This window comes from Suillus bovinus (genome assembly GCF_016758785.1).
Source record: "Suillus bovinus strain UH-Sbo-P2 chromosome Unknown EDB93scaffold_21, whole genome shotgun sequence".
In the NCBI taxonomy this organism is placed as follows: domain Eukaryota; kingdom Fungi; phylum Basidiomycota; class Agaricomycetes; order Boletales; family Suillaceae; genus Suillus; species Suillus bovinus.
The window spans coordinates 431,700-458,182 of record NW_024542077.1 but is presented as its reverse complement, the minus strand read 5'-3'; the positions used below and the strand labels follow the sequence as shown (position 1 = coordinate 458,182).

Sequence of the window (26,483 nt, the reverse complement as noted above, 5' to 3'; positions counted from 1 at the left end):
CCGCCTCTGCTTGTTGGACAGATACGGAAGTATGGACGTGGGGCACGAACGGCGGGCAACTTGGTTGGTTATCTTTTCCTGGGTTTTTAATATGCGCTCACGTTAAAATTCATTAGGGTACGACAAGGCATTGGTACCCGTCCAAGTGCTCCCTCGTAAAGTCTCCTGCATAGTGAAGCCTGTTCGCGCACATAGTTCGTCGGAATTTATATATGGTTCTAGAACGAGAGTGACTCCGAATTCAGGAAACCCTCATGGCATGTCTGTTTCTCACAGGCGAAGTCGTATGTGTTTGGTCTGGAGGGGTTTCAAAGATCAGGTTGGACTTTTCCTGAGCTCAGTTCACTTTCTTACTGACTTTTGTTGCCTAGTTTCCCCACCCAGAGATTCCCTTCAGAAATCTCTGTCTACCGGCCCCCGCAAGCAATCAAGGGTCAGACCATCATAAAGCTCAGGAGCTGCGACGATACCATCGCCGCCCTCTCATCGAATGGGGAAGTATTCACTTTTACTTCACAACCTATTGGAGAAAGCGACTCCGCAAAGAGTTCCCCTGCTTTCAAGCCTCAACGCATATGGGCCCTAAGACGTCAGTTCAGTGCTGTACAGGTGGGTGGGCTCAAATTCAAACACTATGTCGTCTGACGTCTTGTAGGATGTTGACATTGGGGCCGATGGAACTGTCATAATCTGCACCCAGTCTGGACATGTTTACGTTCGCTTGCGGAGTGCCAAAGGAGGTCAAGGCCCCGGTGCCAAAGCATTCAAATTCCAGCGCATACCGTACATCCAGCGTGCTGTTGCTGTCTGTGCAAACAGCACAGGGGCGTTTGGGGTTCTGCGTGTTGACTTTAATCCACTGCCCATCATCGTCACGGCGCGTTCATTTTCATGTGACATTACTAAGATTCAGCCATACCTAGGTCCGTCATCGCGTGCGGAGGCACCATCTACTATACCAAACACGACGACACCCTCTCTTGGATGCTGACGAAGATAGCGAGGACTTATCGATTCAAGATGATATCGGGGATCTCTCGAAGCTGCTTCAGGTTCTAGACCAACGCAAGAACGCGCCAGATATCGCCTTGCCCCATCATGCCGACGTAGTTGTTGTCACTCCCGGTCCACTGTACCTTCCGGCTCACCGGCTTATTCTCGCTGTGAGATGTCCGGTATTAGGTGACATGTTGCATACCGGACGTCCGTTACATGATAAATCTTCAGGAATTGAGATCAGTCTTGTCCCAGGAGACACAGTCCACATTCAAATAATCGGATGTCATCCTTTCACGGTCCTTATCCTCCTTCGATACTTGTACTCGGACCAGCTTCTCGCCATCTGGGATTTACGCATCGGAACCCCCTTTGTGTCCCAATTTCAAACATTTTCTGTGAAGCCTGTAGCAATCAAGGCCGAACTTCAATCACTCGCACGTATATTCAATCTTCAACTTCTTTTGAAAGCACTTCAATCGCCAGGGAAGCGGGTCCCCACTCCTTCACAGTCAGAAGACTTTCGCCTGCTCTACCAGAGAACCCAGTTAACTGGGCGTTTACGGCATAATACAAAAGAAGACTCCCTTGCGCCCGACGTCGCGCTCCACCTCGCCGACCAGGTCGTCGTTTGGAGTCATTCAGTGGTGCTACAAGCCCGTTGTCATGCTTCGCCAGCTTCTTTGAGATAGGTTATGGTCTATCTAAGCGTCGTGATAAGGTCGGGTATCATCGATGTTGATCTCAAGCACTTGGAGTGGGCAGGTCATGTCAATATGTCGTTCGATGGATATGTTATGGAGATGAGAACTTATTGAATCTCTTGGTATGTTTTCATATCTTATCTTATTGGTATCCGCCATCTTACTGCATCGAAGACTTCGTGCAAGGAGTAGACGACCTGCTATCCTTCATGTTCCTCTGTTCTTTTCCGCAGCGGTGAGTTTACGCGCACTATCTCTAGGCGCATGGTTCATAATACAACGTCGATCAGAATGAACTTTTACTCGATCGCCTGATGCTTCTCTGTTCACAAGTCATTTTGAAGCATCTCGATGTTTATAATGTGTGGCTATTTGCTTACTGACGCAACGCACATCAACGCGACCCATCTCGTTGAACGCCTGCAAAGTTACATCACTGCAAATCTGGAGATGATTGCTAGAAGGTCACATGCTCGAGGACCTCGACCCTTCCATTGTGCGGCAGCTTTCTGAGTACATCCGTAGCGCACAGATGACGAAGTCCCTGGTCTCTCGTTCTAACTTACTAGCGAACCAAGCGCTGCGGAAGCATGCCGAATGGCTTGCTCAACAGGATATTCCAGTCATCTTTGAACCTGTAGACAGGCCACAGGTTCACAGGGATTCTCTGAAGTCACTGACTGCGGGCTCGATCAAAACTCGCTCTATTTCGAGTCTATCTGTGCATGCGGCGGCAGATCCGCGCAAGGCTACTGATGGCGGGCCGTCAGGAGACGAGCTGTTCGTGATGGACGAAGTACCCTCGTCAGATATCACTCCTAATCATCCGGTACCCGTGGCTGCTGAACCGTCTGGACCAGTACCAGTATGGAAACGGCCCATCTCCGCTCCCAGGTATGTGAAACTTTGACTTCCATTCTTACTATTCATTATACTGATACCATCATGAAGGACCGATCTCAAAGCCATTATGGCAGAGGCTGAAAACACCAAAAACATCTGGTGTTGCGAATAGAGCAACACGCGGTGCTATAGCCAAACCTAGTTCGGGAGTCTTTGACACAAGTAGCTACGTTACAGCGTAGGACCGTAGGCTCGCCAAAGCCTGACGCGTCACCGACACCACGTCGAACGCTGTCCGATCTTGACTCGGGAAAGTCATCGCTTCCCGAATTATCCGCCACCGTGAAGCCAACGCATGCGGAGAACACCTCAGCGGCCAGTTCCTCAAGCCGTACCTTCATCTTCGAAGCCCCAGCCGAATGCATCTTCACTCGGACCCGTCTTTTCCCCCGTTCGACAGGTGCCTTCGACATCCAGTTCACCAGGTCCCCGACGTGTTTCGTACGTACCTACTGTTCTCCTCGGCAATGTCTTTCTGAATCATGATCACCAGGAATACGGGTGCCGCATGGACACTTCCGCCTGTTCAGCCGGTGGTGCAATCGAGCGTTACAGAATCAGCCTCGCTTTCATTTGCTGAGATACAACAGTTACAGCTTCTGCAGGGCATGCCTGCACCAAAGGACAAGCGATCGCTTGTCGAGATTCAAGAAGAGGAGCGAGCCATCCAACTAGAGGCAGACTTTATGAAATGGTGGGCGGCGGAAGAGGCGCGTACTCAAGAAGAAGCGCACAGTGCTTCTCAAACGCAAATTCAACGTGCTACTCCTCCTAGGAGCAAGAATCGAGGAGGGAAGAAGCAATCTTACAATACTCGCTCGAAGACTGGTGAAGCACACCCTGCTCAGGGTTCCAGCCGTTCCAAGGAGGGGGGGAAGTACTCCATGGTACCGGAAACTGCTGGTGCAATGCCGCAGGTTGGAGGATCCAGCCCAAAGAGTCGAAGGAGACAGGACGCTGCTGGGTCGGCGGTCCACGATTCTATCCATGTTCAACGGTCGAAGGGGCGGTGAACTATGTAACAAGCCTCCAACCAGCGAACTTATAGCAATGGTATGGACTATGGGGACTGTCGAAAGGAAAGTATGAGCGCCAAAGCGATACCCAATGATCTGAAGTTACGTAGAAGCACGCGGGCGAATGCCAGGAACTTTGTACACTGGTACACACTCTGACCTGACTACATAGATTCTGTTAAACTGTCCATATTGTAAACGGCGTCCTCACGCACAATATACATCTGTTTCAATGCAGTTCATTCCAATGGCGCTGAGGGTTAGTGGTCGTGAGATGTCACCCATGCTAACGGCAAAAGACAACTTGGGAATGGGGGCTTCAATCTGGAAATACTGTTCTACGACCGGCGTGGCATGATCACTGGAAGGTCGAGGCCCCGCAATCTCTTGATAGGAAACGCGCGTGAGGAAAAATATTTGCTCCATTGCCATGGTTAATGACAAGCCTATTAATGATCTGTTCAGTACTAGTGCGTCGCGTATTGATGTTGAACGTGGAAGCTGCTGCCAGGAGCTTGAAGCCATATATATGTCATGAGTCAAAATTGGCGAAAACCGTAAATTTCAAAGGATCGCGGCAGGACCGTCGACTTCGTGCGAGGTGTCTACACACTCCTAGGGTTTCCGAGTCCGCGCGGGTAACACCGAGGGACGCACCGCATTTGATTCTACCCCTATTAGTGACCCTCTAGATTCACCCATCCACAATGGCGGAACTCTACCTAACATTAGATCGACATGTCATCTACAACTGGGTTTACCTTCTCGTCTGCCTCAATTTATATAATGATGTATTGTTCCCTTCCTGGAACAGATTGGCCATTGCCCTGATTTATATGGTGGCAACCTGGCTCATAGCCGTGGTCCTGGTACGAATTCCAGTCACCTGCAGAACGTGCCACAATAATCCAAATGGCCTCATAATACTATACTTGGCTTTCTGTATTTTGTGGCTATGTGCCATCTTGCGGTATTATGAGCTTCCAGAGACGGAGAAAAAGATGAACATATCGCATCAGGAAAAAATTGAAGTGCTACATAGCGCTACATAGGCTACATACAACTCGTAGCCTCATTGCAGGTCCCCCCCCTACATAGCACTATATACCTCAGGCTATATGATTAATTGTGCTACATTGTATCCAGTATCTTGTACATCAGCTATATAGCCCTGCTATGTAGCGCCACATAGCCTCCAATAGTAAGCCAACATAGTTCATACCAGTGATACCACTCAAACAAATGAGAACAATTTGGATATGCATTCATTATTCATTATTCTACTCGTCTTCGCATCTGTTATCCTCAGATTGACTACCTTCATTTTCATCCTCATCATCAGTCTCATTCACACCACTGCCCTGCTGATATTTGTGAATGGCATTGTGAATCTCATCATCCGAGAGACAGTCTGCATCTCCGACATCAGCCGGATCTACTTTTGCATGGATTCTGTACCGTCATCAGCAAGACTGCGATATTTCCAAAAAAGAAAGACCCTTACCTCCCATTATCATTAATCTCCTTCAGAATACCATCGAGTATGCCGTGGTCCTTCGTTCACAAGTGGAATTTGTTGAGGTTAGCAAGGTGCTTGTCATAAGCCTCCTTGTACTTGCCACACGAAAAACTAATATCTGTCCACTCGCTGTCAACCCATTCGTTGACACAACATTCTGCCTGACATAGATGTTAATATTGGAACCAAACCAGTAAACACATGACTCACCACTGCATACACTAATGCCAAGGCAGGAATGGGAAACGGAGTAAAAAGCTTCTCAAACATTACCCCTTCGTCTTTCTTGTTACTATACCAGAGCAGATTTGCTGCTTTCTGATTCAACTTCGTGCGAAAAAGCCCGCTGCAAGGGACCTTAGTTTTCTCATCTCTGAGGTTCTTCCAACAAAGTCTAAGTAGACTATATGATCCAGCGTATTAATCACTCACCCGGTAACATAGACCAAACTTGTTCTTGAGCTGACGGGCCAGTCTGCGATTCCTGGACTTGACAGACTCCTGACTGCCGTGCTCGAAGCTGTAAATATTCTCAATAAGTGAACGAACCTTCCCTTTGTCACAACCCAATAACGAATTAATGCTGGGCAGAGACTAGGACTCGGACTAAGGTTATCACAACAGAGAGGAATGAGCAAGTACGTCTTGGATTGCTACAGTTGTAGATACAAGAGGTTTGAACTAAGGAACTATCTACCAAGACATGCTAACTATATACAACTATTGAAATGGAGATTGAAACTGAGCTACAACTACTAGCCAATCATAAAATAGAAAAGGGAATCGTACCATAGAACATCGTAGAATATTAAAGAAGCATCACGTGATCATATCTTATCTTATCATATCTAATCTAATCTATTTCACAATCAAAGAACTCGTCTTCTTCATCAGTCACATTGAAGACTCGTGTTGTGGGCGCTAATGGGATCTTTGAACTGGTAGACGCTTTCGGGGTAGGGTTAGGGTTTGTCTTAGGCGCTGTGTATTGGCGCTTAGGAAGATTCAAGAAAGAATAATGGTTTGTTAAAGGTACTCATGACACCTTTCACCTGACTGGTGAGATGTGACATGCGACAAGTAATCTAAAGCCAGAAATCAGCAGGTGAAATAATAGAAACAAACCACGTACAATTTGTATGATCTTGCTATTGAAGGCCATCTCGATCTCGTAAGATGCACATCCCTCCTTCCATGCCTCCTTTGCCCACAATACTTGAGTCATGCGGTCTGGATACGCATACTCAGAAGCAAGGCGGGCGCAAAAAGAGCTAATGGAAAATTTAATTAGCTGCTGCACAGCTACCTCGTAATTGCGCGCTGCAACTCGGCCTTTACTCTGTTGGACTTTTTGTGGCAAATACTGTTGCTGGGATGAAGGTGAGTCCTCAGAATCGTGCATCCGTTTGTGGCTGTTGCCCTTGCTATCGGAGGGTGATCGCGGATGCTTATGCAAACCTAAAATCATTCAGCTGTGGTGTGCGAGCAACATAGTATCACTCACCATCACAGTTAGCACTGTCCTCCCCATCTCCATCCACGAACATGTCACTATCGCCCGCATCATGGTCGATACTGTTGTACTGATATTCGCTGTAATCTTCATGTCTGTCGTTAGACTTGTCTGAGTCATTGTCCAAGTCACCTTGAGTAGTATGGGCTGATTCCAGCTGTCGGAGCCGCACAAGCTCTTTTGCACGAGCAGCTGTCAACTTGTGAGGTGCAGGTGGGGCCTTCGACTGGATGATCAGTGCATGAAACCAGACATGATGCCGATGATACATACACTGGTATTGGACACGTGTTCGCGATTGATAAATCCAGAGTCCTCACAAATGAAGCATCAGCGTGCACTGCTAGATATTAACTTAAGTATGCAACTCACCTTGGTGAGGACATCATCATACTGTTACAAGAACATCTAGATGCTTGGGCCCCTACCATTTTTCTCCTGATCCTCCTCGTATCAGCCCTTGCATCATACCCTTACCCCAACCTTACCCTCGTCATCCTCGTCATCCTCGCATTCCCCTTCGCTCTCTATTTGTTGCTTCAGCAGAGTCAGTACATCTGGCCGGATCCTTTCGCTGACGAAGCATACCCATGCTCCATTCCATCACCTGACTGATCCTGGGGACAGTCCCCTTGCCCTTACCGTCCGGACGGTAATCTATGATATGATGCACGACGCATCCCCTTTGCCCTTTTTTCTTTCTTGATCTCTGACTCAGTGCGCAGTCGCACATGCGACTTATACTTAGCTCCGCAGTTGCACGATCGTGCCCCTGCGTGTTTCACTTCTTATTATGACATTTGACTCATTTTCTTATCAAGCATGTTCTGGTTCACCCGTGTCTCACCCCGAACGTGCCTTCCTTTTATGGTTATACCCTTTACTGATTGCTTCTCTTGGTAGTACAAGTTATCACCCACTAATACACTTCCTGTCCTCTATATAAACTCGCTACCATGTACTATATTCCCTAACTTGAATCTACTTGGTTCTTGACCTCCTACTCTCACCAGAGTGATCCTTTCTGCCTAGCCAGCAGTCTATATTCTATCTTCTTATCTGCTCTTCGCGGATAAGTCCTTAGTCTTGATCTTTACTCATCGACTTCGTCGACGAGCAAAGCCCCTGTTAACTAGTCGGACTTTCACCCTTCTAATTAACGACGATCTTACGATTAACCTTCGGGTGTCGTAAGCCTTGGCAGATACAGCTCATCGTCTAAGCACCCGCTTGACGTAAGCTGCCTGATTTGGACATAGGCATCAAATCTTACTTGCTGAAGCCTCGCCAAGTAAGACCCCTAACCTTGGGCTAGCCCAAGGACGTCCTTGACCGTTGATGACACATGCTCTGTTTGAGTGTCACCAACAGATACCATCCAAGTCGTAACACATACCAGCCACCAGACTGGGTAGTCTGCACTGGGGTGTGCTTGTCTCGTCTTGAGGTTTGGACTGGCAGCATAATCGAGGTTTGGACTGGCTGGTGCTTGTCTTGGGGGGGGGGACCCTGCTAAACTGAGGCCTCAAATCCAGCAGGGAATCAGCCAGCACACTGCCTTTTGACAGGCTGATATTTTGAGATGAAAACTGTCAAATGATTAATGTTAAATAGCACAAGGGAATCAACAGGTTCTTACCTGGGTGCCGTCATGACCTGAACATGGATAGTTAGCAGAACCACAATGACATGGAAGCACACAACACACCTTTGTTGACACACTTTTTACGTGTTGGCTTGATTTTACTTTGTCCATTTTGCTGATGGACCTCACAATCTTGGTCTTCTTCAGCTAGATATGTCAGAGTGAGTAGTTGGTCTAGCAGGACATACTCAATGAGAACTGACCTTGATAAAGCGCTCTCTCTGAGGGCCGGCGGTCACGGCATTGATGCTGTGAAGCAGCTACATCAGGGCCATTGTTAATCATTTGTGTCAGAGCTTGACGAGTGGGGCTGTTAGAAGACATTCTGGAGGTAGGACAGATAAGTAGGTTGAGTTGTTAAGAAGAAGAAATGAGGCCTTTATAGTGTTGTGTGCAGTCATCCTACAAACAAATCAACAGAAAACACAACATCAACAACGCGCTTGCATTGAATCAACAGAGTACGTGCCTTGATCAGTGTGATCAGGGATCACTGCAGGGATTCCAGTCAGATTTGCCCACTGATATTGAATCAACCAAATATGCACCAAGTTCAGCACATGTCCAGGGATTCTACTCGGATTCCCCAACTTTGCCCAATGAACATGGTGTTGGACCACAGAAGATGGCCCCAGCGCGATTGGTAGTGATCTTAGATGAAAATTTTCATATCCCGATTGTGCACCTGGATTTGCTAAGTCAGCTAGGTGCGACTTGATTGAACTGTCGCTGTCACTCATGTCAGGATTCGTTGCGTTGGATTTGTCGGCTTATCGCACAACCACCATGTACCATTGTAACTTCTGCCTCAAAGGCAGCTTCAAGAGTGCAGGCGCCGTTAGCCTCCATATCAGCAAGACAGCAGCCTGTAAGCATCAGATGGAACGGCTCCATGAGTGTGAGCAAATAAGCAAAGAGGCAACACCCAGAGGTGACTTGGACAAACCTGGAGAACCTATGGACATTGATGGAGTTTGGGACCTTGATGATGGACTACCTGATGGCAACAATGACAATCGAGAAGGCCTGCAAAGACCCCTGCAAAGACAAGATCAGTATGTTGGGCTTGAGGAGGTGGAAGATGAAGAACGAACCTGGATGCGCTTCATCCACTCATTCCCTGGGCAAGTCGCACAAAAACTTGGCCAAGCAGAAACCATGTTCCAGGACATCCGAGCCCAGCAAGAGGCTCAGGGCCTGGACCCATGGGCGCCATTTACCGATGAGAAGGAGTGGGGGTTAGTGAAATGGTTGGTCTCACGTGTTGGCCACACTGCAATAGATGAATTTCTGAAACTCCCAATTGTAAGTCAGCTTCACGCTATTGCTTCACTTGGATCACACACTCACAGGGACATAGACTAGCCATATGAAGACCTCATTCACAAGCAAATATTCGCTGCTGAAAGCCATCGACAAACTTCCTCGTGCGACCAAATGGGAACTGAAGAAGATCAACGTGGTGGGCAATAGAACTGCCAATGATGGGCAGCGTGAGATGGAGGACCTTGAGTTGTGGTTGCACAACCCAGTAGACTGCATTCGCAAGTTGATGAGCAATCCAGAGTTTGATCAAGGGGTGTCATACGTACCAGAAAGGGTCTTTGCAGATAAGGAGGGAAAGACGCAGGTGTTTGATGAGATGTGGATGGGAGATTGGTGGTGGGAAATGCAGGTAAGCTGAGGTGTAGTATATACATAAGGAAAACACGCACTAAGTCCATTCTCACAGCATAGATTACCCAAAGGGGCGGTTGTTGCACCAGTGATCCTGGCCTCGGATAAAACCTCCCTATCGCAATTCTGTGGGGATCAGGAAGTATGGCCCGTCTACTTGACACTTGGCAATATCTCTAAAGACATTCGACATCAGCCGTCAAAGCGCGCAGCCATCCTAATCGCCTACTTACCGATATCCAAGCTGGAGTGCTTCACATGAGACATTCGTTCAGTCGAACATTACCGATTGTTCCACTACTGCATGGGACAAGTGCTAGAACCTTTGGTCAGTGCGGGTGAGAAGGGAGTTGAAGTTACTTGCCCAGATCATCAAGTACAGCGCCTGTATCCAATTGTGGCAGCATACATTGCCGACTTTCCAGAGCAATGTCTCGTTGCCTGCTGTATGGAAAACAGGTGTCCAAAATGCACTGTCGGACGTGACAACCATGGAGATATGAGAGAGTCAGCACCACGGAGACGAGACACGACAATGGCAAACTTACGGCTTCACTCTGAGGGTGAAATGAGCAGTGATCAGTTCGAGAGTAAGCTGGGTCTGCGGGCAATTTACTCACCTTTTTGGGCTGCTCTCTCCCACAATGATATCTTTCTCTGCATGACCCCTGACATCCTGCACCAACTCCACAAGGGTGTATTCAAGGACCATCTCGTTAGCTGGTGCTTGAAAATTATCGGCAAGGATGAACTCAACACACGTTTCAAGGCAATGAGTTCCTACGCCGGATTACGGCACTTCAAAAAAGGTATCTCGAAATGCAAGCAATGGACGGGAGCCGACTACAGGGAATTGGAGCGCGTTTTCCTTTGTGTTATTGCCGGTGCTGTTGACAACAGAGTACTTGCGTCAGTACGTGGAGTGTTGGACTTTATTTACTACGCACAGTACCAGTCCCATACTGAAGAAAGCCTGTCTCGCATGCAAGCCGCACTGGAGTTGTTCCACGCCAACAAGAATGTCTTTGTTGAACATGGGGTGCGGGAGCACTTCAATATACCGAAAATCCACTCGATGGTACACTGTGTCGATTCAATCTGTTTGTTTGGGAGTGCCAACGGTTTTAACACGGAGCTTCCTGAACGCCTCCACATAGATTTCGCCAAGTGTGCGTATTGTGCTTCCAATCGCTGTGATTATGTTATTCAAATGACTACATGGCTATGCCGTCAAGAATCTATCTACCTTCAAGATGCTTATCTGCGTTGGCGGGCCTCACAACATCCCACTAACAACAATTCTCACTCACAGGACTTGGATTCCAGTATCAACTCTGGCTCTGATGACGAGACACCTTCACCAGCTGACCACCACCAGCTACGAGTGGCAGACCTACCTCAGCAGATACATCATTTCACGATGTTCACAGCATCTCGCAGATATTTTGTCCCTAGGACATGCCCATTCCCAAACTCAATGTTTCAGCAGTTAGTTGATAACCACAACACTTCCCTCATCATTCCTGCTCTTGAACAGTTTCTCCACCACAATCTGCGAACTCAGCCCTGCCGAAAACTGACACTGCAAGACCGTGTTGATGTGTATAAGTATGTGAAGGTGGTCTCACCCGCACGACCACATTTCAACAGCGCCAAATGCATGTTCAAGGTCCGGGCATCACCAGAGATTGCACCAAAGGACACCAGGAAATTACTGGCTCCTGCGCGCTATGATACGGTCCTTGTGATTGAAAATTGGGAGGAGTACACTGGTGAGGGTATCTCGGGTGAGTCGTGATATTTTGCATTTATACTGCTGAGTCTCATCATTCTTAATAGGGCTTTGTGTCGGCGAAGTAAAGCACGTGTTCAACCTGCCACCACATCTGGGTCATTTTGCATGCCTGCTGGTGTATATTCACTGGTTCCACCCGCTTCAGACTTTCAACGAAAATCTACAGAGTTTTCGACTCACCAAGTCTTTGTGGCAACATCGACCCAATGCAGCAGTTGTACCAGTTGACCGAGTGCTTCGGCCAGTTCACCTCACGCCCTGGATCAGTCGAGAGGCGGCAGAAGAGTTTTACCTCAACAGATATATTGATTTAGAATTATTTGAGCACCTCTTGTAGTACAGGCTGTGCGGAGCTTGAGGAGCAATGATATTGGGTATATAGCACAACATTGGCTATCATGAGCGAGGTGGGATTACATAGCTAATATTGGCATCCGAGTATGCTACAGGGCTGTATGTAGTGATATGTATCGTACGAGGGCACTCTATTGAGCTATGTATCATATGAGGAGGCTCTGTTGAGCTACATGGCCTACATAGTGCTACATAATCTTGCACAGTGCAACTCATGGCCAATGTTTTTCCTGATGCAGAGTTGTGGCCACTGCCAGAAGGTAAATTTGCAGCAGCATCTCCAGGAATTCCAACTAATATCATGCATACCAAAGGTTTTCTATTGCAAATTACCATTGTCCTTGGTTCTACATATGTGTGGGCGCTGGAGTTTATAGTCATGTTAAGCTTCTGGGGGGATTTGCAGTGGAAGAATCCATGGGCGGCATTTTGGTGGTTTATCACCTTGGGCTCATTTGTTGCCAGTGGGTATCCTGGTCCAGATGTATTGATAAATCAATCAGTAGGTATTTCATTTGGCATCATGATAACCAGGCTAATATCAAGTTTAAGCTCCATGAAGATGTGCATCTTTCAGACCCGCAACTGGATGAGACATCCACCCTCACACCCAAGGCCTGAATGCTCACAGCACTGGATGATTGACCTGGGAAAGAAACTTGATGTGTACTACATGATAATACAGCCTGCACACCTTTCATTGACTGGACACTGCGTAGGATATCATTTTGCATATATAGCTCAACATATGCACTTGGACCTCATATCTATTGCAATCATAAGCTCTTTATTACTGTCTCTTACAGTCACCATCGACATGACGGTGCCTACACAAGAAATCCATAATTTGTAGTTGCCAAGTTGCTCATAGGGTTCCACACAAGAGTTTTGCATGTCAGCTGAACCCCACATAACCACCAATGGTATGCATATTCAATGCCTTCATCCCTTGCAGCTGCTGCCACGACTTCTTGTCTCTCCTTAAAGTGCATTTTCGGTGAGGTGAGGATGACACGTTGCCCTAGTAGACGACATCAGAAAACCCCACAATGACTTTCCTGATGGCCCACCTTCTAGGTAATGTTTGAGCGTCAGTCTTGCTGCCGGGTGTATGCCAGTGTCGTTCTCGTCCAGGAGATCCAGAAGTAAACCGCACTTCTTTTGAACCATTTCCAACAACAGCTGTGCTGCTTCTAAATCGTCTTCATACCCTATCTCCTCTGGGGTTGCAGCCACCAATCACCTCACTTCATTCCAGAGTCCGTACCACTTGCAAGATGGCCGATCACCAACATGTTAGAAGACCCGCTTACATGTAACATAATTTTATCATCCAGGTGTTCAAGTCGTGATAGAGAGAAGCCATACCTCAGGACGTGGACTTTGGGTTGGTGGTACCATTTGGATGCAAGACTGGCACTTGTGGGATAATGAGGCCGGGTGTAGGAAGTTGCTGTGACTTGATGCGGGTGGAATGTGATGTTGGGATTTTGCTGTGATACCGTTAGCGTCGATGCCGAAGGTGACCTCAATCTGAGGAACACCACAGGGTGCGGGAGGAATACCAGACAACTCAAACTTGCCGAGCAAGCTGTTGTCCTTTGTGCATGCATGTTCACCCTTGTACACCTGAATCAAGACACCAGGCTGGTTGTCCAAGTATGTCGAGGACTTCTTAGTGGGGATGGTGGTGTTGTGATTGATGAGGGCGGTCATGACACTGCCAGCAGTCTCAATACTGAGCAATGGAGGAGTGACATCGAGAAGCAAGAGGTCATGAGTCTTCTCGGAGGTGTTGCTGGAAAGAATGGCAGCACTGTATGCAATGGCCTTGTCAGGGTTGATGCTCTTGTTGGGCTCCTTGCTGTTGAAGAAGTCGGACACAAGTTTGATGATATGAGGGATACGTGTGGAACCACCAACAAGGACGAATTCATGGACATTTGGCTTGTCAATCTTGGAGTACCGGAGGACCTTTTTGGCGAACTTGAGCATGCTGCAGAACAAGTCTATGCACAGCTCCTCAAAACAGGCATGAGTGAGGGAAGTATAGAAGTCGATGCCCTCAAAAAAGGGAGTCAATCTCGATGGAAGTCTGTGATGCTGATGAAAGGGTATGCTTGGCATGCTTGCAAGCAGTCTGTAGACGACAGAGAGCATGAGGGTTGGAGGAGAGATCTATTATGTTGTCAGCACCTGAATTGATAAATAAGAAAATTACTTACCCTTCTTGTGCTTGCACTTGAATTCTTGTGCAAAGTGGTTGATGAGGCAGTTGCCAAGGTATCCAAATTGGTATCACCAATAGTGATGAAGCTGAAGTGCTCTACCTATTTACGCTATTTGCCCCCTAGCTACACCAAAGGGAGTTACTAGGCAAGTAGGGCAGAGCTGCTACTAGGTGGGTCCAATGAGTGGTGCGAGTGCAGCATTGTTAGTGCCACATGAAGTTCTAAGACCCTGTGAATTATGAGTGAAAATCACAAACAAATGTAGAAGTAAGTCATGTCAGGGTCTAACTTACTTAACCACTGAAAACGGTAATACGGACACTTTGACCTGAGCTAAACTCTAACCATTAAGTTGGGAGCACTTTAAATTTCGAACCAAGTCACACTTGCTGATGAGTCACTAGTCATCATCCACCTATCTTTTCTACTTGCTAGATGAATGAAAAACAATCCTTCTTGGAAGAAACACTGGGGGCAGCCGAAGCCAAATCATTCAGAGGGCCCTCATTTGGTGGAGGATAGAGGCCAAGGTGACCAAGCGCTTCACTCGAAGCACTCGACAGTCCCCCAATTGTGAAACTATGGTTTCAAGTTCCGGCCTATAGGACACCCAACCTGTTCAGTCAACTAAGGTAAGTATAATCTCAACTCTGATTGTGCCTTGTGTACCATGATTAGTACTGATCACTTCTGCAGGATTTCACCCCTCTCACTCTCAAACCAAATTGTGAGCAGTCTTCCAATTCAGGGATCATGGAGGTAAACTCAGCTAATGAAACTCTGGATATCCTCATCCGTCTCTTTTGACAATGTACTGACATCTATACTCAGGCCGAACATCTCAACCCGAAGGCTGTGAATGAAAGAATCGCCAATATTAACAAAGGTCTAGCAGACATGGGCCATGTCGCAACAATACTCCAAGACACTTCCTCTGTGACCAGCAATCTGTTTCCAATACAATCGAACCATTCAAGTGCACTCCAGATGTCAAAAAACAATGGCAGGCACTGATCATCGGACCCACAAGCATAGCCTCAAAAATTGCACCCATCCTGATTGTCATTGAGGCATTGGATGAGAGTGGTGAAGCTAATTACTAGGAACAGATTCTTCTGCTTGCTAGCAAACTAAACACTTCCACTTCACAACTATCTGAACTCCCAGTCAACTTCTGCATTATCCTCACTTCCTGCCCTCTTGGAGACATTCAGTACGCTCTATGCCACCTCACATGTTCATCAGGGAAACATAGTTTGCTACAGAATGTTCTGTAGCACTCTGTAGCACCCTGTAACATTCCATAGCACAACTCATCTCACCGATGTTCAGCATGTTTCCCTGGATGACATCCCGTCTGCGTCCACAGAACTCGACACTGAACTTTATATATCTCACAAGCTACATGATCTGCATCCCGTCACCCACTGTAAAGTGCTCGCCTTGAAATGTGATGGCCTGTTTGAATGGGCTCTTCTTGCCTCAGAATATATCAAGAGCACAAACTTCGTGAGCTGAGGCCCGATGCACCGTTTCCACAACATTTATGACACATCCGCCAAAGGGGTGCATCTGTTGGATGAGATGTACCAACACATCTTAGCAGATTTCATGCCAAAGCACAAGTCCCAGAAAGTGTTCTCAATCTTTCGATCTGTGATGGATGAAATTCTTGCATTGTCAGAACCGCTTCCCATCAATGCATTGAACATGATGTGACAGTGTTTTTACATGCGATCATGACTGCTACGGCGTGAAGTAACTCGTGAAGCATCTTGGCTTGTTTGTCTCTGGCACTTCAGATTCTGATATTCCCATACGCCCACTTCACGTGTCATTCTATGACTTGCTCACAGACAAATCACGGAGCCATGACTTCTTCATTGATTCCATCAGCGGTACATAATGCTCTTGCCTTTGCCTTGCTTCGGGTTATAGACTCAGCATGGGCTTCGCTTCAACATGCTCCTTAGAGAATTTGTACTTACCCAACTCTTTCGTCCCTGATTTGAAAAACAATGTAGAGATTCGCACTATTGCGGGTCTGCAACACATGTTATACTTCAGTGCATACCATCCGGGTTTGCAGCACCAACTTGCAGCATCATTCCCTAGCCTTTTCCCAGCTATTTCCATATCGGGCGACACTTTCCCACATGCACAATGTTCTCACGCTCGCTTTCCCGCTCTTTCATCGCCCTATTATCCAGGAGCATCCACCCACTGTCCAGCAAGTCTCCCTGGTATGTATTTTTGCTTTTATTCAATATGGCACCATATTAGAGCATGGACCCTGACTTACATACCTTATTACATACATTATCTCACACTCGGCTCACTTAGCAAGACACATATATAGGTCCGCATTTTTCACCCTTTACCACATGACACCACTCCTTACCTTAGTGGAGTTCCCTCATGATGTCCATAGCCAGATTCAGAATTTATTAGCAGTCTTTTGTTTTCATTGAGCCCTCGTTTATTGCTCATTGCATTTCGCATTTTCGCATTTTCGCTATTTTGCATTTTGCATTCCCGTGCCTCACGCACACATCGCTTGCTTCACACAGCCACTGTGTGACTGTGGATTTGTCTTCTTTGCTTCCCCTTGGATTGAATGTGCTTGTCCCTGCAAGCATAGCAGACTAGGCATCACACTGATCACTATATCAGCTTCTTGTGTCCCTCCCCTTGCATTTACCATTTGACCAACAGCTGAGTTGATTCACCTTCAACAAGTCAAAGAATCTATTCCGACTGAGCTCTCATACTCATTCAACGAGGTACATCAAGGCCACACCGGACAGACATCAGATCGTTTCAGGTTCACAGGACACAACAGTCTAGGTGTGGGATGTAGCAACTGGCAAGGCATTGGGTGCCCTCCAGGAGTGCACTGACTGGATTCGGTCAGTTGCAATCTCACTGGATGGAAATCACAAAATATTTGTAATCCATATAGTATCTGGAGTCCACAAAATATTCGGCATCCACAAAATATTCGAAATCCGCAGATATCCGAAGTCCACAAAATACCACAAAATGAATCCACACCAGATTACATATCATGAATTCTACTCAAGGCCTATAAACATGTTGGTGTCTCCTTCAACAGGACATTGTTATCCTGTCTTTCGCTCTCATCATGCACCTAGAGTTCACACCAGTTTCGTTCCTCGCAGCTCTGTCACTGCTTCTCCCTCTGCCATTGCAATGGCGAGCATAAAATGTAGCAACTCTCTCTATCATTGCCTGGCTTTTCATTCTCAATTTCATGTATGGTGTTGATGCCCTTATTTGGAGCGACAACATGAACATTGTCATCCCAGTGTGGTGTGATATCAGTGTGTTCAATTGTGACAGTGAATTTTCTTTGCTGACTCCCTTCGAGCCAGCAAAATCATCATAGGATCTACATTTTCCCTTCCTGCTGCCTGCCTTTGCCTTTGCATTCATATCAAGCATGTTGCATCAGTGAATCAGGGCAAAACTTTGCTAAGCAACAAATGGACCCGCCAGCTTTTCGAATTGTTCATGTGTTTCGGACTGCCGATGATCTCCATGGGACTTCGTATGAGCGATTCTTCTCAGACGTTGTGCCATGCTGATCATTTTGCTAGACTATATTGTGCAAGGCCATAGGTTCGACATCATCAAGGGGTATGGTTGTCACCCAGCGACATATGTCTCAATCCCTGCTATCTTTCTCATCTGGGTGCCTCCTCTCACACTATCCGTGATTGCTCTTTAGTTTGCATGTGTGTTATTTTCCCTGTTGATTTTTCTTCACTAAGTCATTTTAGGCACTTCTTTCGTCCATTTCACGTGATGTCGGTCTGAATTCGCACATCACCTTGAAACATCTCAGAATGGCCTGATGACTTTTTGTTACTTCTGTCTGATGCTCATGGCAGTTGTAGAAATGATCTGGAACATCATGGTCATGTCCTACACCCTTCAGGTTCGCCAGCAATGGATGTGCACCCATGGACGAACTGGGATGACGTGCATTGGAACTTCTTGCGCATCGACTTATATCCCGCTGCCTTCATGCCAAAGATTATCGCCACCAACTATTACATCACCTGGTGGATCATTCCGACCTCCACCTTCATTTTAGTAGTGTTCTTTGCTTTCGGCAAAGATGCTGTGAATGAATACATGGCATGCATGATGTGGATATGCCGAAATGTCCTCAAGCGAACGAACAAATGAACCACTTCAGACTCCACTCCACTCATGGAGTACGTCATATGCTCTCAACATTGATTTCTTGCCTGACTATTTTCAGGTATCCTCGCGTTGTTTTGCCATCCCGGCCGAAAAGGCTAAAGCCCACAAAATCTTTGATGCCCTCAATGCAAACTAGATTCCATGACTATCATGCATCCTCCCATGCCAAGCAAGCTTTTCAATTTCCCGCACCTGCCTATCATCCACGAGCATATGGATCTAGTGATAATTTCTGGGCGCTGGACACCCCTCCAAACCACCCTGGTTTCTCTTACCCGCCTCATCATCATACCCATTATGCTTATCAAGGGGTGTGATGCCTTTGATTCAACATCGTAGATTACGACCACTGAAGTCAGCCACTAGCCTCTTCGCTTGATACATGCTATGTTTCCCAACACTTCCTGTTATAGACATACACTCTTTTACACGCCTCACTTTCAATATTCAGGATCACTTGTTTAATTGTAACTGTCACAACACTCATTTGTACATCATGCTGCTCACCTCTTCCCTTGATACATGCTACGTTTCCCGACAGTTCATGTCATAGACATACACACTCTTTACATGCCTCACTCTATATATTCAAAATCACTTGTTTACTTGTAATGTTACAACACTCATTTGTACATCATATCAATCCACATTCTGCATGATTACTTGACACTTGAAGGGTCTACTTTACGAGTACTTCAAGTGGATTGTAGTCGGTCCTCCATATGCAACAAATCATAACAGGCATTCTCCCATTGCCAGTGGGCCCTCACCTACCTACCCACATCTTCAGTGGATGCTCCCTCAGACTAGTTCCATGGTATTAAAATTTTCATTATTGATATTTCTAGAGATTAGAGGTAGAGTGGGATAGAAAATGATCTATAGGAAATGGTATGCTATGGGTATAGTAAGTATACATCCATTTTGTTAGACAAATGGTAAGTACTTACATCTCAGTTTCTCGTAAAGAACTGAGATGGTTGGGTGCTAGGAATGGCACTTATAAAGTAAGTAAAAACTTTTAGATAAAATTTTGGGATAAATGTTTGGGTATAAGCAGGGCGCAATTGGCAGTCTGCTGTCAGCCTCTGCTATGTTGCGCTTGGACCATGTACATTTTTACTTCCTGCTCATTCCTATCTCAGATCCTTCGGTGTGTTCTCTCTCGGATTGTTTGGATTCCAACACTCCCCCTCGAGCGCAACCTAGTCCCATGTGAGTCCTCAATTTTTGAAAATGTGGGCAGGCTAAGGCCTTTGTAAAGGCATTGGTGATGTTGTCGTCTGTAGGGCAATACAAGAGCTTGAAGATCCTGTCTTTGACGTGCGAGTGAATGAAATGGTAACGAAGGTTGATGTGTTTTGTGCACGAGTGAAGCTTCCCGTTGGAGGCAATGGCAATTGCTGCCTGGTTGTCACACACATCAGGAAAGCGTCAAGTCCCTTATTTCGTCTTAAACACGACTTTTTTGACTTATCGCGTCAAATAAGAGAATCAAGTCAAAACTTTGTTACTTTAAATAAGGAGAAATAAGTAGGTCCTCATCCTTAGGACAAGGAGATTGATTACTCAAGGAGGTTCAGGTGAGCAAAAAGCAGCCAAAAGTCACTATTAGCAGGTGTAAAACAAATCAATAAGTAGCTCAAGGCATGAGTCCAAGGAAATTAAGCAGTATGGAATGAGGGACTAAAATGCTAAATAAGCTCTGCTGAGCGGGTAGAGTAATTAGTGCTGCCGGAGTCTGGTTCAGAACCTCGGTTCGAACCTGAACCATTCCAGACCGAACCTATGGTCCAGTCACAGGTTCGGGCTAGCCCCTGAACTGAACCTTCACATAGATTCAAGGTTCGGCTGAAGCTGTTAAATTATGAACGTGATCGGACACGTCTGAACGCATGCGAACCAAATTGCAGAGAGGATCCCTATGAGAGCTTCTGTACCTGATCAGTTGAAGCTGCTGCTGGTGCGAAGATAATGGACTTGCAGTAGAGTGTGGATGGTAGATATCGAGGGGGGCACAAAATGATGATAAATCCTGCAAGTAATAGATCAGTGATACAGCTGCACAGAAAGAAAAGAGGAAAATACAGATTCAAATGTGAGAGCGTGGGTTGACAGTGGAAGGTGGGGCACTGACACCTGACATGGAAAGTTCAGTTGATGGGCTGCTGTGACATGCGCACTGTAGAGACTCATGCGTCTCACCGTCTAATATAAGGCGCTATACCATCACTATTCCCCTATATTCCGGCTCTTATCCAAAGGATCAGTCCAACATGTTCCCGCACGTGCGCACACATCCGTGTCCGCACTTTGTTATAGCTCCTTGCACTTCTGCTGTCCATCCACCCATGTCCTCCCTGGTTCACTGCTGAGTACCTTAGTTATTCTCACAAGCTGATGTACCTTTGGTCCAAATTCTGTACCCATGCATTACACGGTGTAGCGATGGTCGTGGCGTTGGGCTCAAAACCACATATTTCCATACTCACGTCAACACCCGAAACATATGCGCACATGTCCGAGCCACTCTGTATCGGATCCGGCGCATCGGACCTTTGGACATCGCATCGGCCAATCGCACTTCGCGTGCACTTGTCCATCCCGTGTCTTGTCCATCCAAACTAGCCTCACTAGGTGCATAGTTATTCCCATGCACGTTTTCTGACATTTGTACCGCATTATTACATGTCCACAGCACCTCATGTCTTATTACATAGAACATCGGACCCGAAATATATTGCTACTATCTTCGCCTGTAGTTTTCCGAATTTCTATGTACTTACTTAAATACTCTGTAGTGACCCGTAGCAATCATCATCCAGTAGTTAGGAGCCATTTCCCAACTCTGCAGATCACCCAGAATATTCTCGTAGTTCTTAGTTGCATTGCGAAATATTACCATTCGTTGTTACAAGAACATCTAGACGCTTGGGCCCCTACCATTTTTCTCCTCATCCTTCTCGTATCAGCCCTCGCATCATACCCTTACCCCGACCTCACCCTTGTTATCCTTGTCATCCTCGCATTCCCTTTCGCCCTCTACCTGTCGCTTCAGCAGAGCCAGTACATCTGGACAGATCCTTTCGCTGACGAAGCATACCCATGCTCCGTTCCACCACCTGACTGATCCTGTGGACAGTCCCCTTGCCCTTACCGTCCGGACAGTAACCTATGATATGATGCACGACGCATCTCCTTTGCCCTTTTCCCTTTCTTGATCTCTGACTCAGTACGCAGTCGCACATGTTACTTATACTTAGCTCCGCAGCTGCACGATCGTGCCCCTGCGCGTTTCACTTCCTGTTTTGACCTTTAACTCACTTTCTTAACAAGCACGTTCTGGTTCACCCGTGTCTCACCTCGAACGTGCTTTCCTTTTATGGTTATGCCCTTTATCGTTTACTTCACTTGGTAGTACGAGTTATCACCCACTAATATGCCTCCTGTCCTCTATATAAACTCGCTACCATGTACCATATTCCCTAACTTGAATCTACTTGGTTCTTGACCTCCTACTCTCACCAGAGTGATCCCTTCTGCCTAGCCAGCAGTCTATATTCTATCTTCTTATCTGCTCTTCGCGGATAAGCCTATAGTCTCGATCTTTACTCATCGACTTCATCGGCGAGCAAAGCCCCTGTTAACTAGTCAGGACTTCCTGTCCTTCTAATTAACGTCAATCTTACGATTAACCTTCGGGTGTCGTAAGCCTTGGCAGATACAGCTCATCGTCTAGCAGCCGCTTGACGTAAGCTACCCGATTTGGACATAGGCGTCAAATCTTACTTGCCGAAGCCTCACCAAGTAAGACCCCTAACCTTGGGCTAGCCCAAGGACGTCCTCGACCGTTGACGACACACGCTCTGTTTGAGCGTCGCCAACAGATACCATCCAAGTCAGTAACATTCAGTTCACCATCATACTTCAGTCACTCGTTATACTTGCACATACCGCTCAGCAATCTGACACTCGTTATAAATTTTCCGACCCATTATTGTGAAGTCCGAAAGTCCGAAATCTCAGGACATCGCACTTTGGCTTCGGACATTGGATAAGTACCTTCGGACATCATTTCGCACCATCGGACATTTTGTTATTTGCATTACTGACGCATTTTTACTACTAATACCAATTAGCAATCCCTTTAGGATCGAACACACTTGCTCTGCAAGTATAGCAGACTAGGTTGTGCTAAGATCTACCTAAATATTTGTTGTCTAGGTAGTACGATTTCTGCTGAGCCCAGCAGGAATCAGCTTTCTACAATGGTCACATTAGACCCTGACAATAAATTTAGATTTACGTTACTCGGCTCAGCTCCGCACTCGCATGCGCTGCTTATTATATTCGCATGTAGTCAATTTTATCTTAAAAGGAGCAGTGGAAGGATCAGGACTCCCTTTTTACACACCCTTTACCTCTACATATTCTGACCATAGGCAGTATCTAGCCTTAAAGAAAATATTCCCTCATCACATCTCAGCTTGGGTCTAAGTCCCTGAAACTCACACTCCGTATCCACATATTACAGCCCTTGTTGTAATGCGCGTGCCTCACATACGCACACTTTGCATATCCGCGCTTCACTAACGCACCCCACCAACACGTCACACCAACGCGCCCTGCCAACGTGTTTCACCAACATGTTTCGCTAACGTGTCACACCAACATGTTCCTCTTACGTGTGCCTCACCTTCGTGCGCGTCTAACGCATGCATCCACCTATGCACCCGCCTAGTCGATGAAAGTTTCCCTCCATTTATTTCAGAGGAACTTCTCTCAGTAGCTGTCCTTTGGGTCGAGACACATTCTCGCATCCAGACACTGCTGTAGAGCCCACTCAGGCTTTAGCTTCCTTTAGGAATAGTCACTATTCCTCACCTTCAGCGCCTCATAAAAGGTGTTGCTCAACTAATGATCTCCTTGACTTGGCTCTCTGGCAGCTCCATTATCATATCCATGTAGGCCTTCATTTCTGTCTCCCAGTTAGCAGCAGAGAAAGCAGTTCCAGTATGACTCATCCTGTTTGTCGACTCATTGAATGTGAGTTCGATTTTGTGGTTTTTCTTGTTGGAGTCAGAGGGGTCACATGGAACCAAATAATTGTTATACACCAAGGAAAGTGCACGCTCAACCTGAGAATGAAGTCAAAAATGGATCAGAACCAAAAACCTGACTCACAGCTGCAGCCATCAATGCAAGTGCAGTCTCGAAACCAATCATTCCACTGTCCAGGGTGTCAACCTTCTCATGCCCTACAATTGCATTTCAATGCATAGCAAAGGTGCACAAGAAAAACTCCAATAAAAATGCTCCAGGATTGTCTTCACTATCGGGATTCTTGTAAATGAAGCATGAATCCTCGAGTTGATCATTGGCAAAGGACTTGCGTGCAGCTTGTGTTTCATACTCTGGATTCGTGGCAGTAAAGAAGGTCATCAAAATGGTGATTGCTGTCGAGCCAAATGAGGCCTTCCACTCGTGAATCTTCTGTACAGCCTGGTAGGACCAGCGAGTTAAGTACTGTATCTCAAAGTCAAAGGAAGCCCACCAGTTCATAACCGTAACTACCAACTTCAAAGTCATGTACCCCCTGGTTCTTACCACCAATACAGTTAGATATTTCGTAAAGCACATTGGAGAGGTCTTCCTCTGGGATGGACCAGCTGTAGCTAGAATTTCCGACCCAGTACATGAGCACAGGAAGGAATGTTGCTCTCCAGCTCTTGGCGATGTCATCAGGTATATGAGTGTTCCTGGGCTTTACCTTTTTCAAGTTGATGGATGCTGCCTTGCTAGTAGCCCCCTCCGTCTTGATGCGCTTCATAGCTGTTTGTTTGTTGGAGACGTCTACAGACATCTGTATATCACGTGATGGGGTGTCACTTAGTATCTCACCCGTTAGAACATAACACTTACAGATGTCGTTGAGCAAACAGCAACCTTCATGTCCACATCACTATCTTGGATTTGGTCCTCGCCATCATCACCATTCACAGCAGTGTTGGGGTCATCAAGCATTTCGAGTGCCTCTTCATCCTTAGGGTCAGCTGCTTCCTCAAATTCTGAGTCCTCAATAGTTGAAAACACACATTTTTTTATCCTTTTGTGTGCTCTTGGGTTTCTGATGTATATGTACGACAGCCTGACTCAGACTAGCATCAGTGTGCATCCCAAAGGTCAGTTGCACACTTACTTTTCCATCCCCTCCTCTACGAGGTTCATACTTCTCAGGTATGTTGTTGTCCAACTCAATGTTGATGTCATCTGGGACTAACAAATCAAAATTAGAACATGTCTTGACAACAAGTGAGTCACATACCAGTGGTGTGGACATCAGTAGGCACTGATGGTTTGCTCAGTTTGACCTAGAACCTCTTTACAGATTTGGTGACTTTATCAACCCAATTCTTAACAACACCTTCGACACCCAGTTGCTTGGAACTTTGACTGATTGTATCAAGTGAGCATATTAAGTCAAAGTAATACAAGGTAAGTTCTGATAGAAGCAACATCATGGTTTAACAATAACGACTTACAGCGATTTGGTGATGTATTTGCTAACAGTGCTTCCAACACGTGTTTTGCTCCCACTGTCAGATACAGAAATGCCAGAATTCAAGACTTTCCAGTTCGCCATGACGCTCTCTTTAAACATGAGTCATAATGGGGCATGCCTCTTCTGCTCTGTATTCTGAGTAGCTGCTAACTTTGTTGGTGCAGCTGTACAAACGTCCACGTCAAGTAAGTACATCTCTCACACTACATAACATACCATACTACTTACTTGGTTGTGCATCTCCTGGATCAGTCTGGGGTTCTGTGCCTTTTTTTTCCAGGAATGTGAGGCCTTGGTCATGGTCTAATGAGTTTTGGTGGGCCTGTAAGCTGAGCTTGTTGCTCAATGGCCATTGCATCTTCCTGCATGGCAGTCTTGGTGCATGCTTGTTCTGCTGCAGCGCTCTTGGCCGCTTGTTTATCTTGTTTCTGTTTTTTTTTTCAGCAGCGATCTCCTCCTTTGAGCGCTGCTGCCGGTTTGCAGTGCGGACAATATCTCCGGGGTGTTTGTTTGCATTGCTGGCACGGGTTGCAGGGCGCGACATAGTTAAAAGAATTTGAATGAGTGACAAGTAGAGAGTGTTTTGGTTGGTAGTAAAGGAAAGTTGGCTGGTGCGTCTTGTTAATTTTTGAGCTTTATTACCTCAGTTTGACCCTAAAACTGATTCACACAGTCTATTCCGCATTCATGTCATTACGAAGGTGATATTTGCATTGCTTTGAACTCAATATTTCAGCTAATTCAAACCGGTGTAACGATGGCTGCGGCGCTGGGCTCGAAACCAGGCAATCCAATACCTACGTTCATACCATTCCCCGACCTCCCTTGACCTTCCGAAGGCCGCGCGCACTTGTCTGAACCTTCCGCAGGCAGTTTTTCGTGTTCCGAGACCCGTCCAAACCTCGCAAGTTACCATACCATGTCCTATCCTCGTCCTTTTGACTTCGCTGGTGCATTTTCCTTTATTCTGACTATATGTTGACTATGTCTTAGTACTACATGGATAACAATCCCATCGGCATCCTGTCGGGAGCCTCGGAATACGTATAAGCAGCACGCATTGCGGCTTATTACATGTATACTTGTATTCTTGCATGCCTTGTGGCTTATTACATAGGTTCGGACTTGCTTATCTCGCTACTAGTTTCGCCTATGGATTCTGGCCTCTCACAGAAGTAGGATATAATCTCGCTCGCTGGCTACTGATAGGGCACTTCACTTCCCATACTTCGAGTAGTAATTAGTAGAGTCACCTCGGTATAATTGTAAACTGCGCAATTGATCCTAGTTCATTCGGAACAATTGTCTGGCTAAACTGCTGCCCAGTTCGCACTT

At 46.4% G+C, this 26,483-nt stretch overlaps 6 protein-coding genes across 6 annotated transcripts; 3 read left to right on the top strand and 3 right to left on the bottom strand.

Moving 5' to 3' along the window:
• Window positions 1–118: 118 nt before the first annotated feature.
• On the top strand, window positions 119–3,861 carry EDB93DRAFT_1141174 (uncharacterized protein; the record flags this gene model as incomplete). Its single annotated transcript, XM_041449303.1, is given in 14 exon segments — window positions 119–181; window positions 246–319; window positions 372–609; window positions 656–935; window positions 997–1,643; window positions 1,689–1,761; window positions 1,800–1,826; window positions 1,875–1,911; window positions 2,045–2,127; window positions 2,162–2,594; window positions 2,680–2,726; window positions 2,746–2,885; window positions 2,917–3,044; window positions 3,097–3,861. Coding segments are annotated over 14 exon segments (2,790 nt in total), but the record flags the coding sequence as incomplete, so codon positions are not given.
• Window positions 3,862–5,188: 1,327 nt separating this feature from the next.
• EDB93DRAFT_1042340 (uncharacterized protein) lies at window positions 5,189–5,483 on the bottom strand (the record flags this gene model as incomplete). Its single annotated transcript, XM_041444574.1, has 2 exons — window positions 5,189–5,299; window positions 5,349–5,483. Coding segments are annotated over 2 exons (246 nt in total), but the record flags the coding sequence as incomplete, so codon positions are not given.
• Window positions 5,484–9,454: 3,971 nt separating this feature from the next.
• EDB93DRAFT_1240176 (uncharacterized protein) lies at window positions 9,455–12,105 on the top strand (the record flags this gene model as incomplete). The annotated part of the gene is made up of 5 exons (XM_041451726.1): window positions 9,455–9,601; window positions 9,657–9,971; window positions 10,029–10,222; window positions 10,307–11,760; window positions 11,813–12,105. 5 exons carry the CDS (start codon window positions 9,455–9,457, stop codon window positions 12,103–12,105), a joined length of 2,403 nt encoding a protein of 800 aa, XP_041308659.1.
• An 844-nt stretch (window positions 12,106–12,949) lies between these two features.
• EDB93DRAFT_1277174 (Hsp70 protein-domain-containing protein) lies at window positions 12,950–14,117 on the bottom strand (the record flags this gene model as incomplete). Its single annotated transcript, XM_041454416.1, has 3 exons — window positions 12,950–13,143; window positions 13,193–13,337; window positions 13,491–14,117. The coding sequence occupies 3 exons, from the start codon at window positions 14,115–14,117 to the stop codon at window positions 12,950–12,952; spliced, it is 966 nt and encodes a 321-aa protein (XP_041308658.1).
• Window positions 14,118–17,446: 3,329 nt separating this feature from the next.
• EDB93DRAFT_1240175 (pheromone A receptor-domain-containing protein) lies at window positions 17,447–18,568 on the top strand (the record flags this gene model as incomplete). Its single annotated transcript, XM_041451725.1, has 6 exons — window positions 17,447–17,474; window positions 17,587–17,697; window positions 17,745–17,924; window positions 17,974–18,089; window positions 18,222–18,249; window positions 18,315–18,568. 6 exons carry the CDS (start codon window positions 17,447–17,449, stop codon window positions 18,566–18,568), a joined length of 717 nt encoding a protein of 238 aa, XP_041308657.1.
• Window positions 18,569–23,496: 4,928 nt separating this feature from the next.
• EDB93DRAFT_1249620 (uncharacterized protein) lies at window positions 23,497–25,692 on the bottom strand (the record flags this gene model as incomplete). The annotated part of the gene is made up of 10 exons (XM_041452892.1): window positions 23,497–23,724; window positions 23,771–23,844; window positions 23,920–24,112; window positions 24,165–24,449; window positions 24,509–24,661; window positions 24,729–24,734; window positions 24,786–24,862; window positions 24,912–24,957; window positions 25,011–25,039; window positions 25,377–25,692. The coding sequence occupies 10 exons, from the start codon at window positions 25,690–25,692 to the stop codon at window positions 23,497–23,499; spliced, it is 1,407 nt and encodes a 468-aa protein (XP_041308656.1).
• Window positions 25,693–26,483: the final 791 nt, after the last annotated feature.